Source organism: Neolamprologus multifasciatus, chromosome 9, assembly GCF_963576455.1.
Source record: "Neolamprologus multifasciatus chromosome 9, fNeoMul1.2, whole genome shotgun sequence".
Taxonomy (NCBI): Eukaryota; Metazoa; Chordata; class Actinopteri; order Cichliformes; family Cichlidae; genus Neolamprologus; species Neolamprologus multifasciatus.
Window position 1 is genome coordinate 16,833,884 of NC_140447.1, and position 19,215 is coordinate 16,853,098.

Genomic DNA, 19,215 nt, shown 5'->3' on the forward strand with positions numbered 1-19,215 from the left:
ATTACCAAAAGCCCTTGGATATCAGGGGCAGGCTGTCCCAGAGGAGCATCATGTCATAACAGTCCTGATTGCACACCATTTAGGAATGCCTGCAGAGTTAACCTTTCAGTGATGAGGGGTCACCAGTGATGTGATCACTAACCCCTCTGATGCTCCCCTGCCAACTGCATATACACACTCTTGCATTCATTCTCCCCTAATGCCATCTCTGTACGGTGTGGGATAATTGGCCACAAATGCTACTTGGTGGCTATTAGACATGGAAGATTTACTCTCAAGCCAACCACTTCAAAAAATATTGTATCCCACTAAAAGCTTGAGATGCTTCAGTTCCCTTGTGTTTTCTGCATTGATTTCTTTTTCCTGCATTATCTGAGGTAACTCACTTTATCTGCCTACCTCTGTCCAGGTGCAGTACAGCGATGCGCAGAGTGGTAAGGATTTTGTGACCTATCTGACTCTCTCCCCTGTGCAAATGACTTTCCACGGCACTGGGAGCACCCTCCAAGCCAGCCATGACCAGGTGAGTCTGCTTAGATGCATTCAATATTGTGTAAAAGTTGTATACAATAACAGTAAATTGAGATGCTTTTAAAAAATATGCCCATTTTGTTTTTTTTGTTTTTGTGGTTATCAATGAACTGAATGTAAAGTACACTAAACAAAAAACCCACAACATCCATGCTTTATTAAAGCACAAATTAGCAGTTTACCTCTGGAGTCGATTACTTTATGACCTTTTTAAAGGTCCAGTGTAATGTGTTACACTCAGTGTTTCAAACAAACTAACAATCAAGGCCATTGACTACCAGCTTCAGTGTTCTGCAGAGAAAGTCATGTCAGTCAAAGAAGTCCAGTGGCTTTGAGGAGACTGATAACATGATGTAACAAATCCACAACAGACCCTGCCATGTTTTCATGCTCTCCAGCATACTTCTTTTATTAACAGGTTGCTGTTACAAACACATGGCTGCAGCTTTTCGGCTCGCAGCCGAACATACACACCAACAACAACAACACAGTCAGGACACAGCAAAGATTTTAATGCACGGGAGGCGTGATGAGCTGATGCAGCTCAGGTGTGTCAGCCTCCCTGCAGCAGTGCTACGGCGCACACCCCGCCACATACCCCCATCACCCGACTGAGTCTTTTTTAAGTTGCCTAAAATGTATTTTGATGCAGCCACAGCAGTATGACGCTTCTGTGCTGATCCTTGTGTTTACTTTTTCAAACTGGGGGGTTTCCTACCATAACATATTTTAAGAAGTACATTGACTATAGATATATCCACTTTAAAAAAAACTGATAAATATATTTCTTCCTACGTTCATATATTTATAAAGCTCTGATTTGACCAAATCTTCCTGTGGACTGTAATCAATGATCCTTCATGGCAGTTAAATTGGATTTTTATGGCTCCATAACAGTGACAGCTGTGGCCCGAGTGTTTATGCTTTTGGTTGCCTGTCCATCCAAATCTGGTGAATATGATATCTCTTGGATGGTCTTGATGTATTTTAGTCACATTTGGCTCAGATGGTCACTTGGACTAAAGTCAGGGCTGAATAGATTTTGGTGGTCAAAGTCCAAGATCACTGTGATCTCAAGTCCACCCCTTGTGAAGGGGATATCTAAGACACCTGCAGAGTGTTCATTACAAATGACACTACATCTGGCAAAAGTGTTTACTTGGACTCATGGGCAAACTGATTTAAAATCTGGTGGTCATTGGTAATGGTTACAGTGACCTGACAAAAAAAAGAGTTTTTTTTCCAATGTAAGAATTAATTTGACAATTGCAAAAACATTTCACAGAAATATGAAATAGCAAGAAATGAAATAATGATATTTTATAGTTAGTTCACTGGTTAGCAGTGCTACAGAATCAGTACAATCAAGTTGGTTGTTCCAGTTGAATCTGATACTGATAGTCATGCTTGTGAAAGATAACATGTCAAATATTATAAACAGATACTTGTAATAATCAAGTATCTTATTAAAGACATTTGACAGTTGAATCAAAGACTTTATCCACCCAAAAATCGGACCAAGAAATTGAGTACACATTCAACTGTAAATATCATTAGCTAATCTTGACTTTCTATTATATTTTGCAATAATAATAAAAATAAACTGCAATTGTCCCACTATGTTATCACTATGTTATCAGACGGGCGTCCTTTCCTGGTGCAGTCAAGTGTACCATATGCTGTATATGGTGTACTATATAGGACGTATTGTGAGACTTTGACAGGTCTCATCCTCTAATTAACAGAGAATCTCTGCTTTTATTATTAATCACCAGGGTGTTAGACCCACCCGTGGTAATATTCACTCACTGCATTTCTTCCCGACAGCTTTAGTTTTTCTATCCATCAAAAATAATCCTCATCCACAAATCTGATTAAACTTATGGCAGACCCTGTCATTCTCTCTCCCTCCCTCCCTCTCTAGTTTTCTCGCTCACTCTCTTTCGCATACTCACTGCATTCAGAAGGAGGTTCTTTGTCTTGTGTTGCCCAAGCAGAAAACCAGTTGCTTACAATCTATCATCTAAACATAGGACGCCTCTTTGTTCAGCAGTCTTCAAAGCTTTAATAAAGGGCCTGGTCGGCCCCGATTGGGCCAGCTGACAGGGGGCTAGTGTCGCCACCGCTAACTGAGAGCCAAGCCAATATAGGCCAGGCAGGTCTGCGTCCTTGGGACCTGTTGTTGCCAGGAGCACTGGGGCATGACCGACTGTTAGAGAAAGCCTTTCTTTTCCTCTTCTCAGTACAGTGAAGAGTATGACCACAAAGGGAGCGCCTAACAATAAGGGGTCACCCCCAGCAGCCCTTCAGTCCACAACACTAACAATTCTGAAGGCATCACACATTTGGATGGCTTTACCATAGACCATTTTCCATCACAGGAACTAACAGGTCATATTAGGGTGTCATGCTCCTTTTTTACATGTTCCAACCATGGAAGTTGTATGACCTCTTTATGGGCTGTTTCCGTGGTGGGAAAAAGTATAAATTCCAGGATAAGTAGCTCAGAGCGCCCCTGAAGTACTACTGGGCAAGACTCAATGCTGAGACAGCACTTTAAAAAAAAAACAGTAAGGCAATGCAACAATCAGCAACACAACAACTATATTTGTTCCCTCAGTCATCCTGTTTTTATGGACTCACAGTTCCATACTTACATCAATGACGTCAAATTATTTAAATGTTAGTTAAAGCAAAATTATGACGTCACATGTTACAATGTTACAATTGAAACAGAAAAGCTGAAAGAGCCAATTAGTCAGTTGCTGTAAACGTGCATGTCACTTAGTGGCTGCACCTGACACTCCCTGGACTTACTTATAAGTTATTGTAAAAGGTCTCCTTGTTCATTTTAGGCATGCGCTTTCATAAATTCAGATTGATTTGTTATATCCTTAACTTGCCAATTACTAAGTGAGTGAGTGAGCTATGTGTCTCCTAGGCCAAATGCCTCAGCACCCACTCACAGGCACTCTCATCTCACAATTTAATATGTACATTTAAAGATTGTAAATCTGATGAGATGGAACTGGGAATCTCAGCGCTAAGAACTGATAAAAAACGTTTCCTGGAGCCTCGCTCTGTTGCTGCACACACAAAATTACCACAGTGACATGCGGTGACTCAATTTATGATCTCGCGGGGAATTTCCTCTAGTGTTATCCGCACTCTGGTGGAGGTTTATGTCTACTAGGCCAGAGTAACTGATAAAGATCCACAGCCAGAGGAAATCCTCTCCATACTTCTCTGCCCATGATGTTAAAGGAAAGATATGCATGATACAGAGTAGAGCTGGGCGATATATCGAGTTTTTAAAAAAATATCGATATATTTTTATACGAGATATAAGATGTGACAATATCCTTTATATCGATATAGTCTATGTTACGTTATAACTATACTTGTGGAGCCGCAAGTTTGCCTCTCTTTCGTTCACTTTTGTCTTTACTCGGCCTCGCCCCTCCTTCACTGAACACAACTCCCCCTCCTCCCCCATCGCTTCACCTACAGGAAGCGACAAGATGGACACGGCAAATCTCCGTTAACGAGTTACTGCGCATCGCCCCGTGCGTGGGGCTGGACGCCGTCAACGTGTTAGCTAGCTAACCACGCTAACGAGCTAACCACGCTAACGCCATGCAGCCCAGAGGCGCTACACAGCCTAAAATCCTTTCATTTTCTCAAAAGTTGACAGCGCGCCTTATGTATGAATTCTGGTTGTGCTTGATGGCCGCGAACCGATTTTATGTGGTACACAGCGCTCAGCAATCTGTCAAAATATGTTTTAGTACGACTTTGGTAAGCTACGGTGCTGCACCGGTTGATGGATTGTCAGAGCATTACGGCTACCGAGGAGCCTCGCGGAGTGATACGTACTGTGCTTCAACGTAATAGTACCCTACTGTGTATAAGGACCATAAATGGCACCTGTTAAGAGACGTGGTTATGAAGAGGATTTCAAACTCAATGCTGTCAGTCACACAGTAGAAGTTGGGAACAGAGCAGCTGTGAAATCTGTCTTTGTTACTATGCTCTGCATCTTTTAGTTTACATTTTGACTGCACAATTGTGAGCTTTTTGTTATGCACAAAAACAACATTGTTTTCTTTTATTTATGGAGCATTATTATTTAATAAATGCTCATAATTTATTTTTGAGTAAATTTTATGTACATCTATGCTCTATGTTAATAAAAGTGCCTGTGTGACATCTGGGACACAGCTTTGACTAAGAACTCTCTTTTTGTTCTTACTTTATGGCTTAAAAAAAAAAAAATCGAGATATATATCTTATATCGCCGTCCAGGTAAAATATATCGAGATATGAATTTTGGGTCATATCGCCCAGCCCTAATACAGAGTACAGTTATGAATGAGTTTGCAAACACAAAATAGAGTTGAAAAAACACCCATAGTACTCATTTTCTTTTTGTGTTTGCATGGTTCTGGCATTTCAGGCTTTACTTCGGTTTTTGAACAAGCGCATGTCCATAAATGAGGTGTTAAATAAAAGGAAGATTAGTGATTAGGGTTTAATGATAGATTCCTTTATTTAATATGGAGGAACAGCTTAGGCACACATGAGCTGAGAAATCAGATATAATGTATTCTTTTAAAATACCATAACCCTGTTTTCTAAGTCACGTAAAAGCAAGGATAAATTAACATGTTATTAAGATCAGGTGTATCAGGTGATCCTGAACCCTCTCTTAGTTACTCTGTAATAGCCTAGGCTGCTGGGGGCTTCCCATGATGCACTGTTTCTTCTTCACTCACCTCTTTTCACTCTCTCTGTGTTTGTTCACTCTGCATTTAATCATTAGGTAATTTTAATCCCTCTCTCTTCCTTGGTGTGTCTTTTGTCCTTTCTCACTCCCAGCTAGTTGTAGGAGATAGGTGCCCCTTCATGAGCCTGTTTTTGAAAAAGGTTGCTTCCTGTTAAAGGGAGTTTTTCCTTCCTACTGTTGCCAAGTGCTTGCTCACAGGGGGTCATTGGATTTTTGGGGTTTCTCTCTATTGTTCTATAGTCTTTACATGATCAAAAAAGCACTGTGAGGAGACTGTTGTTGTGTTGTGGTTTTATACTGTATTAATTCATTTTAATTAACTTTGCTCAGTTAAATTCACATTCAAACAGCTTTTATCTCACTTCCAAAAACAAATAACAGGCTCTGTAACATACTGTATTTAGACATATTTTTGATAGGACTACATGCTTTCTGGACAGGCTGATTCCTGTGTTTGTTCTTCAGAGCTGAACTAACTCTTCTGGCAGTCTCTCTGTGGCGGCAGTGGGACACCAGGGGGGCCGAGGCCCTCTGGTCTGAGTGTAAGGTGTCGCTGGTCCAACATGAGTGGCCTGCAATCGAAGATGACAGGGTGACTGTTGTCTGCCACCACACTCTTGTTTGTGTCTATGTGCATTTGGTTGTGTGTGGGATTGCTTTGCGTGCAGTAATGTCCTCAGCTGAGCCACCCTGGGTCCCAGGAGCCCTGTCTCCCAGATTGTCAGCTGTGACTGCTTGGGTTTTCTGCAGCAAAGGCACTTTTTGGCTGATTTGATGTGACACATTGACTATAATCTGTTAGGATTAAAATGTGTTGCAGACATTCTTTCAGGTAATGAGGGCCACTTTTTTCTGGATTTGTTTGGTTATTAAGTTGTACCAGATTTTCCAGGTATTCCTTAACAATTTATCATGAAGCTGTTAGGCAAAGTTTTCCATAAGTGGTTCATTATTTGCTGAGCCAGTGCTATTATTCCCAATTCATTCCACGCCAGGGTTACAGTAGGTAAACACTGTTTTCTTGCTCTCTTGACCATTTTTGTTTGTTTATACCACAGAAAATGTAACACTTCTGGTAAAATTGACTGGGAATCTGATCATGCTCTGGCAGAGCAATGATATTGGAACAAAGGATGAAAGGGCAGAGCTATAAGGAGCCCGTTTAGGGACTCTAAATGTTAAACACATTCCTGTCTTTGTTTACATGAAATGTGTTGAAAAGGCTTGGATTCATGTTAGACCCAAGTGAGTATAGAATAGGCTACAGCATGACCACTGCAGATGCCTGAAACCTCTACTTTGATTTATATTTTTAAAATGTATATATTTAAAAAGGAAGTTGCCTTTTAAGGCAGTGAATACAACACTTACTACAGTGCTAGTGGATAGTTTCTTGGTTGCATTTAAGGGCTGGTAATCACTATTATAAACCCATGTTTACTGTGTTTAAGTTAGGAGAAAAAAGCTGAAAGTAACGAAGTATAGTGGAAGATAGTAGGATAACTGCTGGCATGGTCTTCAGAGATCCCCCGTGGAGCTCAGGGGAACAGCAGGAGAGGGAGCTGCAGAGGACCAGAGGTTGTACAAGCCTTGTGTTTGAAGTCTTCCTCCCTGACTGCAGTGCAGACGTTACCCCAAGCTGTGCTCCTCTCAGGGGGTCCTCTGGAGTGTTACCCAACCAGGCTGGCAGCTGTTGAACAGCTTCTTCTCCCTGCTTATCTGTCTTAGCTGTCTCCTCTTTATGTGCCAGTGTTTTGTAACCAAAACCAGCACCTGGACATTTCCTAAATCACTGAATGTGGAGAACACAGGGCACACTGGTCTGTCACTCAGACATTGAAACACCAATCACCTGAATGAGGACTGGAGACAGTTTTTAATTAAACTTATTAAATGTGTATAGTAACTGATTGCCTGCATGGAGGGGGTTTTTTTGGCAGAACAAAAGAAAAAGAGATTTTTATTTGCAGTTTCACTTGTGACGTGGTCAAAAATGACAGGAAGATAGATAAATTTCAATCAGCTGGAGTAACACAGTGTCCTGCCCTGAATCTATACTTATATGCCAGTCGCCCATCAAGGACCAGTTTCTGAGCCAGGAAGACCCTGGTTCGGATTGTGTTTTTGTCGCTTTTTCTGGCAAACAACATCCTGACACAAAATTTGGGTCATTTCAGAACAAAATAAATGACACCATAAATATTTGGCTGATATCAAGTCACAGCTGAGTGTAATGATCCAAAAATTTGGCTTGCAGGAGAATTGGTCTGTTGCTTCTGTTAACTGGGTCAGTTGAAGAACTCATCAGCTAGAAATGCAAGTATTGTTTACACTACGTTATTGCGAGTCACTGCAGACCACTATTGCATATTTGGGTTGGATGTCTTTTTCTTTATATAGTACATAATGAGACCTGGACTTTGTTTAGTCTTAAGCTCTACATTGTTGTGCCTAGCCAAAAACAGCAAGTGGAAAATAAACTTATTGCAGTTGCTGGTTTATAAAAAAATTACCTGTCTTAGCAGTCACCAACATCAAGCAATACAACCCTCACCCAGAAGCTACCTGAACATTTAGAGATTACTACAGGTGGTGCTTGTAGGTTCCTCTAAAGGTTCTGTAGAACCTAAATCCTGCTAAGGAAAAGCTCATACCTTACATTCACACTGTCAGACGTATCCAAACCATGATTATCCCCTTACCCATCACCACCCTTTCCCTACCCCAGAGAGAGACAAAGCGAAGTATCTATAGAGCGATCCATCATTCCTGTCTGTCTTCCCACTTGCCCTCCTCAGGAAACACCTTTCAGACCAGGAGATTAGAGTGTGACGGGAAGAGAGAAGAGCAGTGAAAGAATGATGGAGGAGGAAGAGGAAGGTGTAAATGATTAAGAGGGAAAGGCTAGAGAAGAACTGCAGAGAAACTGATTAATTGGGCAAACAAAAGACTGCTGAGGCAAGGAATGAGAAAATGGGAGAAGTGTCTTTTTTCGCTACCTAGAGAACGCCAGTAGGAATAAACATGAACTTGCCCATTAGGGGACTTGTTGATATCTCCTAGTGGCCTCTTGGAACATTAGCAAAGCTTTTAAGGGTAGACATCAGCCATTTTTACACATGCACTATAACCTTGAACCTTTCTAGACATTATGTGAGAAAGTTGTATGTATGTGTAAACAATACAAGTCTGCTCCAGTAGACTTGTATCATTTACAAACTCATTTGCCACAACAGTTAATGTGTGATAAGTCTTTTTAACATGGAAGATTTTGCTGGGAGACCTTGACACGTACCACCAATGTAAACATTGTAGTTCAAGCTCCCCCAGACACACACCAAACCACAAAACTGCTCTGTATTGGCTTGGTGTTACGTCTCCTCGAGGGCAGGAGGGGATAACACAACAACTCTGGAAACTCGGTACAGGTGTTATTAAAAATGTTTAATGGCAGCGCTCTCACAAAATAAATAACCCCAATTCAAACAACAAATGTGGGGGAGAAAGGGACAGTTAGGTTGTGCCAAAAAACCCACCAAAAAGACAAATCCAAAACTTAGCTGAGCTATTATTCTAGAAAAGCAAAAACAAGAGGGAAAAATCCTAAACCTCAACTCAAAACAAGCTCAAAATTACATGGGTGGCACCAACCTACTTACCTAGTGTTTCTAACAAAAAGACTCTACGTGAGTAAGTGTATGGGGTCCCCAAACTTACCTAGTCCACTTTACTCCCACCACAATTATCAAACAAAAGAAGGACAGCAGAGAAACTTCACGCATGTGCCATACAATTCAAAGGAGGGAAGAGAGCCACGCCCAGCCACAGGTGAGTCTCCTTATTAAGGTGTGCACTCCTGGATTGTCCAATCAGGGTCCCCCTCCTCTAATTAGTTGGATGGCCCCAGATTGACATCAGCCTGCAGTCTGCAACCTAAGGGAACGGCAAACAAAAGGAGGGGGAAGAAAACATGCAGCCTGCAGACACGTAACACCCCCACCCTTACAAGTCCAAACAAAAAGTTTGGATCCTTCAAACACAAACAAAAACCCTAAACAGACTACAGGGCACGGGATAGTGCATCAGCCAGGACATTTTCTGTCCCCTTTTTATGGCAGATTTGAAGGTTATACTCTTGAATGATTAAAGACCACCTCATAAGCCGACGATTGTTATTGTACATCCTTGAAAGGAAAACAAGCGGATTATGGTCTGTAAAGACTTTTGTGGGTTCTACACTTAATCCAAGATAAACCTCAAAATGTTGCAGAGCCAACAGAACGGCAAGAGTTTCTTGTTCGATTGTTGAATACCTTCTCTGAGGAAGAGTGAACTTCTTTGAGAAGTAGCACACAGGGTGATCGAGTCCATCCTGATCTTCCTGGAGAAGGACAGCACCTACCCCAACGGCGCTAGCATCGACCTCCAACTTGAATGGTCGGCTGAAGTCTGGGGCGGAGAGAACAGGTGAACATGAAAGCAATCCTTTAAGATTCTCAAAGGCATGTTGGCATTCATCAGACCAGGAAAATGGAACTGATGGACTGGTCAAGGCAGTCAACGGGGCAGCTACTGTTGAGAAGTTCTTACAGAACCGGCGATAATATCCAGCCATTCCAAGAAAACGACGTAGCTCCCTTCTTGTAGATGGAACTGGAAAGGTTGAAATGGCATGGATCTTTGCATCCACTGGGCATACCTTTCCTCCACCAACTCGTTGGCCTAGATAGAGAATGGTGCTTTTACCAAACTCACAATTGGCAAGGTTCAAAGTCAGCGAGGCAGCTGAGAGGCGTTCAAACACAGCTGACAAAGTAGCAAGATGCTCTGCCCATTCACTGGAATACACAACTATGTCGTCCAGATACACCCGGCAGTTTGGAACATCACCCAGTACTTTGTTCACTAGCCTCTGAAATGTAGATTTCAGACACGTAACACTTGGAAAATGGCAAAGACCCCAAGGCAATGGCTTAGCCCTCCAAAACCCCCGGATTCCAATTTTATTGTGCATCCCACAGATTTGTCAAAACAAGCTAATCTGTTTTTATTTATTTATTTTTTTTGGTCAATTGATTAGTTCATTATTTAGCAAATTGTTTTTGTTCCACTACAGTGGAGAAGAATGTACTTAAAAAGCTGCACTATGGTCCTCGGGCCAATCAGATTTTCACTTCAAAGTAATCTAAGTAAAAAGAATGGACTGCCATTAATAGAGCAATCTTCTAATGTTTTAATGTCCACAGCCAGTTTAAAATCGCTATTTCACCTAACACCAATGTCTTTGGGCTGCCCACACAGAAACACCCCACTCAGGGTTAGAACCAAGAACCATCTTGCTGTGAGGCAATAGTGCTAACCACAAAATCTTCTGTTAGCTACTCACTTATCCACAAGGGGTCGCCACAGCAGATGCATTTGATTTGGCCAATTTTTTACGCCAGATGCCCTTCGTTACATAGCCTGTCCAGGAATTTGAGTGTTCTCCTAGTGACCATCACTGAACTAAGCGTCATCCATGCTTTGGTAATATATGAGCGTGGTTCGGGTTTCACTAAGTGCTTGCTAAAAAGGAGTCGTCTGTGTTATCGTAGGGTTTTTACCTTTGCAATACAAAGCATCTCGAGGCAACTATTGTGATTTGACACTATATAAATAAAATTGAATTGAATAATTAATATGTACTAGTAATAACACATTTATGAATGACTGCACATCCAATAACACAGTTTACCCACAAGTGCTAGCAAAACATATGATAACTTCTGTTCCAAAGCTAAAATTAAAAAGGCCTGCGTTTCAGGCTGTCAGCACGTGTTTGTAAGGTATGAGCTACAAAGTAATTTGACACATTTTAGTACAATTTTTAGACACTCACATACAGGCATTAGTGCAATTTTCGCTCACAGATAGTGTTACTGTGCCTGCCAATCTAGATTACATTCCATTGCTTGGAGTGTCTCTGAAGCTGACGTTTTGGAGATGTAATACACTTTGAGAGCAAATAACGTTAAGAGTGAGTTCCTTTCTCTTAGCAGATTTGTCATTCTGTCATATATTGGCTTTTTTGCGCAAATAACTCCTTTTTAATCAAAATTCTGTCAAAAAGAATAATTTATGTTTTTATTGAAATTAATTGTTCTCCCAGACCAGTGTGACTACTTTAGAACAAGCAAAGGTGCCGGATTCATTATCACATTCATGGTGAGAGGAGCAAGATGTTTTGGCAGTGACTTTGCAGACTTCAGGGGCGTCAGGTTTTGCGCGTGATTTCTCACGCACACAAATTAGGTGCGGATAAAGGTTTGTAAAGCAGTCACACCTTCTTTCACTCGGCACCTCTGTGGGAGGTAAAGGAGAGCTGGGCTACCCACTGCTCTTTGTAGCGTCTTTTGCTCATTAGCTTCATGTCATTTGATACTGAGTGATAGCTCGCCTTGCTGAAAAGGTCCCCAAGATAAGGACCATGCATTTAATCTTTTCCTCTGCTCTGCAATCTTTCAGCAACAATGTGTGAGATGTGTCATCTGTGGGGAAATCACCTTTTTCTAATGGCAGCACAGTGATGTTTTACTCCTCAAAGGTTAATATTTCTCCTCTGTTTAATAATCTGTGTTATGCAAGCTGTTTCACCGAATCCACTTATGCTTTGTTGACCTAATATACAAGCCACACAGCAGTAGAGTGATGCCAAGAAGATGTTTTCAGAGCTTCAGCCTTCCTCTGTCTATTTGAGCTCTTTGGAAATAATCCATTTGGTGCACAGTTGTGACAGTGATGTGCATTAATCATCCTAATCTCTTCATCCACTGCCATCCAGGCCAATGTCTTACGACATAGATAAAACACAAACCAACATTGAAACTGTCAGTCTCATCCTGTCCTTGGAAAGTTACAAAATATATCAAGCTCCTATTGTTCAAGGAAAATCTCTAGATTTAAAATAAAATCCTTTGACTCTATATGGAACGACACTTCTTGTGGTTAAAAAGACTTAAAGAAAAAAAGAATTAATCATCGCAGGACTGCTCCAAAACCATATCACACCCTGACAGTAATTGCAGGCATACATGTCTATCTCACAAGCATAAATACAATCACACACACACATAGACAAACACACATGCTGCACAATGACCTGTATTATGGGTTGTAATTATGCTCTTTGTTGCTTTCCTGACTTGATGAAATCTGATCTCCGAGATGCGTACACCCTATTTGTTTGCAACGGTTGTTTTTGATTCCCACTGAATACTGTGTCATTATTTACCGAAATTACTGGCATTCAGGTTTTGCTGATAGCTGCTTGGGGGGGGAGCAGAAGTCGAGGTTCCTCCTGCCTTATACAGAATTACCAGTGATTTGTTTTATCCGATCTACTTAAGTGTTCAGCTGCAAATAACTAAACCTCTAGCGGTGATCAGTGTGTCTGGATGTGTACTGAGTTATGGAAATGACCGTAGCAATTGGGGAATGTTATTCTGTCTGTCTGAGTCCCACCACCACAGCCACCTCCCCCTCATCCTGATGTGAACAATTTCTCAGGCCTCTAGCAACAGACATTTTGAACACTCACAACAACAGTCCCATAGGAGGTTAACACCACTTACAATTAAGGTGTCACTTACCCCTGCGGTTTAACACTTTCTGTGTGTGTGTGTGTGCGTGTGTGTGTGTGTGTGTGTGTGTGTGTGTGCCTGCCCGCCTCCTAACAGTATCTTCGTAATCTACTAAATCTCCTCTGTAAATAAAGTCACAAGTGACAACTTGTGTTCTGTTTTATATGCAAATTCAGCCCAGCCCTTTGCATTTAAAGGAGATAAGGAAAGATTAAGCAAACCACACTGTCACTACATAAATGTGAGAGGAAGAAGCTGTGGCAAGTGAAACATGGGCATTCGCTCTTTTTTGTTAAGGCTGATGAGCCCCTATTTTGCACATCTTAGCAACCAATGTGCCTCCTCTTTTCTCTTCAGTATCACTTCTATAATATGCTTTGCATACCAAGTTAAATATCTGATTGATCAAATACTTACGTGATTCTGATCTACTGGTAATTCAAATGACTATACTGAATTGTTTGAAAGTCACAAATAATGGGTAACGGGCACAACTGCTGTCCAATATTGAAAGGGCTGAGACTACAAGATATCTTTGGTTAATAGGTTTGTCACTGTGTCAGATTAGGCAGTTATAGAGCAATAAACATTACCGACATTACTGAATACACACTGCTCCCCTACAGGGCTGCTAGTCTTTTTTTATGACTTTATTTTGTCATTCTTTTATTTGTTGGCGATAATGACACGATTTGCTTGTAGACAACTGCTATGTTTTTGTTTTGAAAGTGTAGTTGCTGTCTTTTCCTATCACTGCCTGCTCTAAAGAGCATCTGCGAGCTGGAAAGCTTCTTGCCTATAACAGGCTCTGGTTAGAGAAACCTTCCAGGTTGACCTGGTTCATGTGTTGCTACACCAAGAGCAAAACAAGGACTACTGTCAGCTGTGGTAGAGCGTTGGCAGTCTGTGAATGGTCCATATACCTGTAGAGTCGACGGAGGCAGTTTACAAAGTCTGTGGTACCAGTCTTTGGGCTAGTCTTGCTCGTGCTGCTGTCAAGCCATCAGCCAGTTGCTGAGTAGAGCGGAGTTATAACATTCAAAGAGCTGAAGTTGAGCTGGGTGTTAAAAACAATGGAAAATGCAGCATGCAACACTGCAGCCACTGTCTGGGCTTTTCATGCTGTATTTTTTCTTTTTTGGATGTTTTGTTGTGCTTTTTTTCACAGTTTTTTCTCCCTTAAAATCCGCTGTAGCACTCTTTCCTTTTCCAGTCTAGTTGTCAACCAATCAAGCACAGTGTCATCCACATCCAGCATTATGCACTTGGGATTTTGGGGGACTGCATGGGAACATGTTAGCGTTAGGTGAAAACCCCTTTCTTTAGGCTTTTGCTGGGGAAAAGCTTATATGCCTTTGTGTATGCATATGCAAAGGAACATAATTGCAGGGCAATGAATTACATATATACAGCAGCTTTTTTTTTATTTTATGGGGACTGAGATTAAAGATTAAAAAAAAACCCATCTACCATCATTTCTTAATCTCACTCATTAACAACCTATATCATAATTAAATTGTTAAAGCTTCCTTTTTATGGATAGCGCTGTATGATTGCTTGATGGCAGGGACCTTAAATTTCCCACAGACATGTCATCTCCTTGAAATTGCATTTCTGCTCTAGAGATGCTACTAGGTAATTTTTATTATGTGTGAACAGCATTGATTCCCCATGTTCCAGTGTTTGTTTGTTTTTACTAAGCTAGGTTAATCACTGACTCTGGTTATATAAAGCCATTTTCACACATGCAATGCAGCTCTGGACTTCACTAGAGGTCACACAATGTCGCTGCATGTGAGAAAGAAAATGTCAGTTTGATACTCTCATGTCTCATCTTTGTGATGTCTGTTGGACCCCTTGGGAGACTATACATTTAATTGTTCGTATTTCTAGCAACATGAAGTGAACTATATACTATATAGTATATATACTGTGCTATATGTTAGAAATGACTGCTTCAGATAGTGTACTATGCTTGGAGGATGTTCACAGATATGATAGAAAATGTTATTTAATTGCTGAACAGTCTGGCTTATTGAAGCAGAACTCAAACAGGTTGATTTTTTTAAATGATTTTAATTAATGGCATTTTTTAAGAGGAAAAAATTGTTTTAAATCAAAGCTTAATATGCAAAATAGTCCGATGTTAAAAGCATGTGTATATCTTAAGAAGCTGTTGCACCTGATCGATTTAATGGAAGCACAGCCCCAACAAGAGAGCTGTTAGCTAAAACGCTCAAAGGGTTGTACAACTCTTTTAAGATGGAAACCCAACAGAGTGTGGCAAGAGATGCTGGTTGTTCCCAGTAAGCTGTGTCTAAAGCATGGTACAGGCAAAACGGGAAGATTACGAAAGGAAGATCTCAAAGCATCTGGACAGAAAACTCAAAGCAATATGTCCTGAAAATGGAAAATTGCACAACAAAAGAAATGAAAAGCAAATGGTCAGAAACAGGAGTCAGTGCCTGTGACAAAAACAGTGCTAACAACAGAAGAAAAAAAGGTTTTAGTGGGCTGAAGAGAAACAGTCATTGACTGTGATTTGATGAAGCACTATTCAGTGATGAATTACAGATCTGCGTTATCCAGAGAGTTGATGCTAGAACTTTTAACTTGTGCTTTTCCAGTGAAATATATTAGATGCAAAGAAGAAGTAGCTAATTTCCCCTTTCAATTATATTATTGGGTTGCTTATATGGCTGGTAAAAGGGGAGAGATGGCAAGCGTGACCTCAAGGGATAAGGGATAACCGCTGGTTTCCAAGGGATTAGTGACAGCTCTCTAGGCCTGTGTGAATGAGGCTTCAGCAACCACGAGCAACCAGTTAGGGAATGCTAATTTTTCTGTAGTGACTGGTGGTTGCCAGGCGGTTGCAACTGATCTGTAGGACTGTGTGACTGGAAAATTATGTTTTTTAAGGAGTAGACTCCATACCTCAAACAGTTTAGCCCATTATGAAAGAAAGTGCTAATTGTAATCTTTTTGTTGATTCGTTTTAAAGTTTGATCAAAGGCGTTCTTATATTCTCGCTTTACAAATGTGTGTCTCTTTAGAAACCATATTATTTCATTGTTTCCTTTTATGATGTATATGAATGTTTACTACAACAATAAGCTGCAGTCCAGAAAAAAATATTTTAAATCCATATGTTACTCATCTGTGTTTGCTGTGATTACTTCCACTAAAGGAAACCGCAGTATGTTATTATCTCAGCGATTGTATGTACTTCTGCAGAATGTACACCTCGATTTACCACACGGGAGGGGATTATGTTTTGATTGCAGTTCTATAAGTGCATTGTAAACTGTGCATGTTCAGTAGAGGAAGTTGTTTTATCTATTTTATTTGCAAATGCCCACATGCACATATATGCACGCATCTTGTTTGAGTGATGCAGTTAATGGCTTTCCCCAAACTGGTGTGGTTTATTGGAGATGCTTTCAAATAGGAGCTTTAATTCAGCACAGTTGGTACATAAACCTTTGTTTTCTGGTTCCCACTTTCCCTCAGGGACCCCTTCCATTCTTCTATTCCTGATTTCCCTCTCCTTCTCTCTGAACCCAAACTCGTTCCCTTTTTTTTTTTTGCTCTCTGCTTCTCTGTCTGTCTTTCTCTCTTTGAGTCTCACACCGACTCCCACGTACACTTCTCCCTTGTGTCCAGTGAGTAAACGTGGAACCGTGTGAGCTTTCAGAAGGACTTTGAAATGAGACATGGCTAGGACATCAGAGGACCCTGACACTCTCAATGAAGCCTACTTGATTTATAAGTGAGCAGAGAGTGTTGCTGGTGGTGGTGGAGGGGGGAAGTGTTTCCAGAGGCACACAAGGCCACAAGGTCCTCCATTAGTATCTTGACCCCTGCTTCATGGGACCAACCACTGCACAGGAGAAGACAGGAGTAGAAGAATAGAGGGATAGGGGTACTTGGTGAAGGGGGTGGAGGGGTCTTTTTTACATAAGAAAGTCTGTTATTTACATTTTCACCACAGAGAAGGCAGCACAAATGAGAAACCCTACCTCGATCATTTGTCAGTGGCCTGCTGTGTCCTGACTCTGACGTCTGTTACTTGTACCTGATCCCTCACTCAGACCTGTCTCTGCTCCCTGTTTTACGATTCTACTCACTGTTTTACTGTTCACCATCTAATTAGCTGTGTCTTAATACACATAAAAACACAGCACAGTCTTGGTGTTTACTGTCTGTTTGCCATGCTGTAAAAATGTGTGAGTTTGCTCATAAAAACTTGCCCACAGATAAGTCCTTACTTTCATTTAATGGGCAAGATCAAAGCGTTGATAACGAATAACAGATTATAGCCTTCGTATTGTGCAGCTGCATAAAAGTTAACACTGATAGACTTATTTAGTTTGGCTATACCAGACAGTGCTTTTAATTGTGTTCTTTATTTTATGAAAAGCTTCATTTTAAGGAAGTTTGTGACTAAGCAAAACATTTACAGTGTTCACATTTTAACCAAATTACATTCTAGTGTTGTACTTATCCATCAAGTATCAATGCAATATGCAGGCATGGGAAAAAAGCACACAGATCTGAGGTTTTCACTAATAAAAATTATCTTTAGCATTTACTTATTATTATTTATTTACCGTTGGTGTGAGGTGTTAATGCGGATTTGCTGTGGTTGCATGATTTATGCCCAGAGTGGCCAGACATTTCTACTTTGGTCTCATCTTTTCAAAAGACATTTTGTAGTTTCTTCAGACACAACTTTACCAACCCTAGCCGTGCTGCTTGTTTTTAGAGAAAAGAGGCTTTGTCCTGGCAACCCTTCTAAGCAAGCCATACTTATCTTTAACATTTAACATGCTCAATGAGGCCTGTAAAGTCTTAAGATCTGGTTCCTGGGTCTACAGCTGCATTTTAGCTTAGTTTTTTGTCAAATAATGACACAGTGCAGTGCGTGTTGTTGTTCAGCTGAAGTATTTACCCAACTTTAACTTGTAAAGACCAGACAATATTTTTGTTATGTCCTGACACATAAAACCTTAGAAATGAAGAACGGTGTACTTTCTTTTTACCATGACGGTATACTATATATATACAGATAGGGATAAACAGAGACATAGAAATCCCTTCCCTTTGGAAAACATTGTGTCATGCTGCTTTTATGTTGTGTGTAAGGCTATTCTGTGTTTGCTTATCACGTCACCTACTCTGTGTTTGGCTTTTGCTCATGTATGTGCTTGCAATTGGAGTCCATAACATTGTTTTTTTTTCTGTAGAGGTCGGTTTCATGTTGTTTGTGACAGGCCTGCCAGCTATATGCTAACTTGGCAGATGCATTAGGCTAACATTTAAAAGTCTTTTATTCTCATCTAGTTCCATCTTTGGCTAGTTTATGTGGCCCCTCAACCAATTCATCAGAAAACCAGCCTTTTAGGGAAAGCCTGCCTCTTGATATAAGCATGCTGGAATTTATTGTTTTCTGTAAACATGCCTTATACATAATCGGTCTTCTCAATACACACTGCCAGTTGCCATAGGAACAAAGTAGGGTTTTCATAACACATGAAGGGCTAAGGCATGATGGGTCTCAGTCGCTCCTGTCACACAGTGAGTTTCAGGCCCAGATCAGTATTTCTTTGGATTTTAGTGTAAGATAAAAATGTCTGTCTGCTTCTTATGATTCTAATGAAAAACACTCACCAGCTTTGTGGGGATCCATTGCAAATTATAAAGCAGCACAACAGGTTTTAAAGATGGGTCCCTTGTGTGTAGTAGGTGATTAAAGTCCAAAAAGGAGCTGAGGGAGCAACAAAGCACAAGAGACAAGAGGAAGAATGTGTAAAACGCTGTCTGACTCCATGTCCTCTCTTGTTACCGGATGTCCTTGTCCAGCAAACATGTATTCGCATACACACTGCTGTCTCTAACACAAAAATATAAAAACGCTCATGATGGAGGGTCGAGCATTATTACATACAGCTGGCTTCTGTCACTATATAGCCTAAGCACATCTTCTACTCTGTATCTTAACCCTTTCATATACTGCTTTCAGAGGCTCCTTTTTTTTAATATTCACGCCTACAAGCTTCTCCTGAAAAGGCAGCAAGTTATAAAGCTTAAAAATCATTTTTTTTCTAATGTATGTAGCACCATTTCAGAACAATTTCCTGTATACAACCACTGAGAAAGCCTCATCAATGACTGGCTATCTGTGAACTATTGGGAATTTTTGATAATATTAAATATCAGTGTGTCAGTTTTGTCACAATCGACAGTTTTCAGCATAATTTTAAAGTTTTGAATATACTC

The 19,215-nt window shown here is 40.6% G+C and overlaps 1 protein-coding gene across 1 annotated transcript in view; it reads left to right on the top strand.

Annotated features, from left to right (window-relative positions):
- stau2 (staufen double-stranded RNA binding protein 2) overlaps positions 1–19,215 on the top strand; it is a 117,862-nt gene that overhangs the window by 78,274 nt on the left and 20,373 nt on the right. Inside the window, exon 13 of the mRNA XM_085172090.1 lies at positions 410–523. Within this exon, the coding sequence (XP_085028216.1) occupies positions 410–523 (114 nt within the window). The remainder of the gene's footprint in view (positions 1–409; positions 524–19,215) is intronic.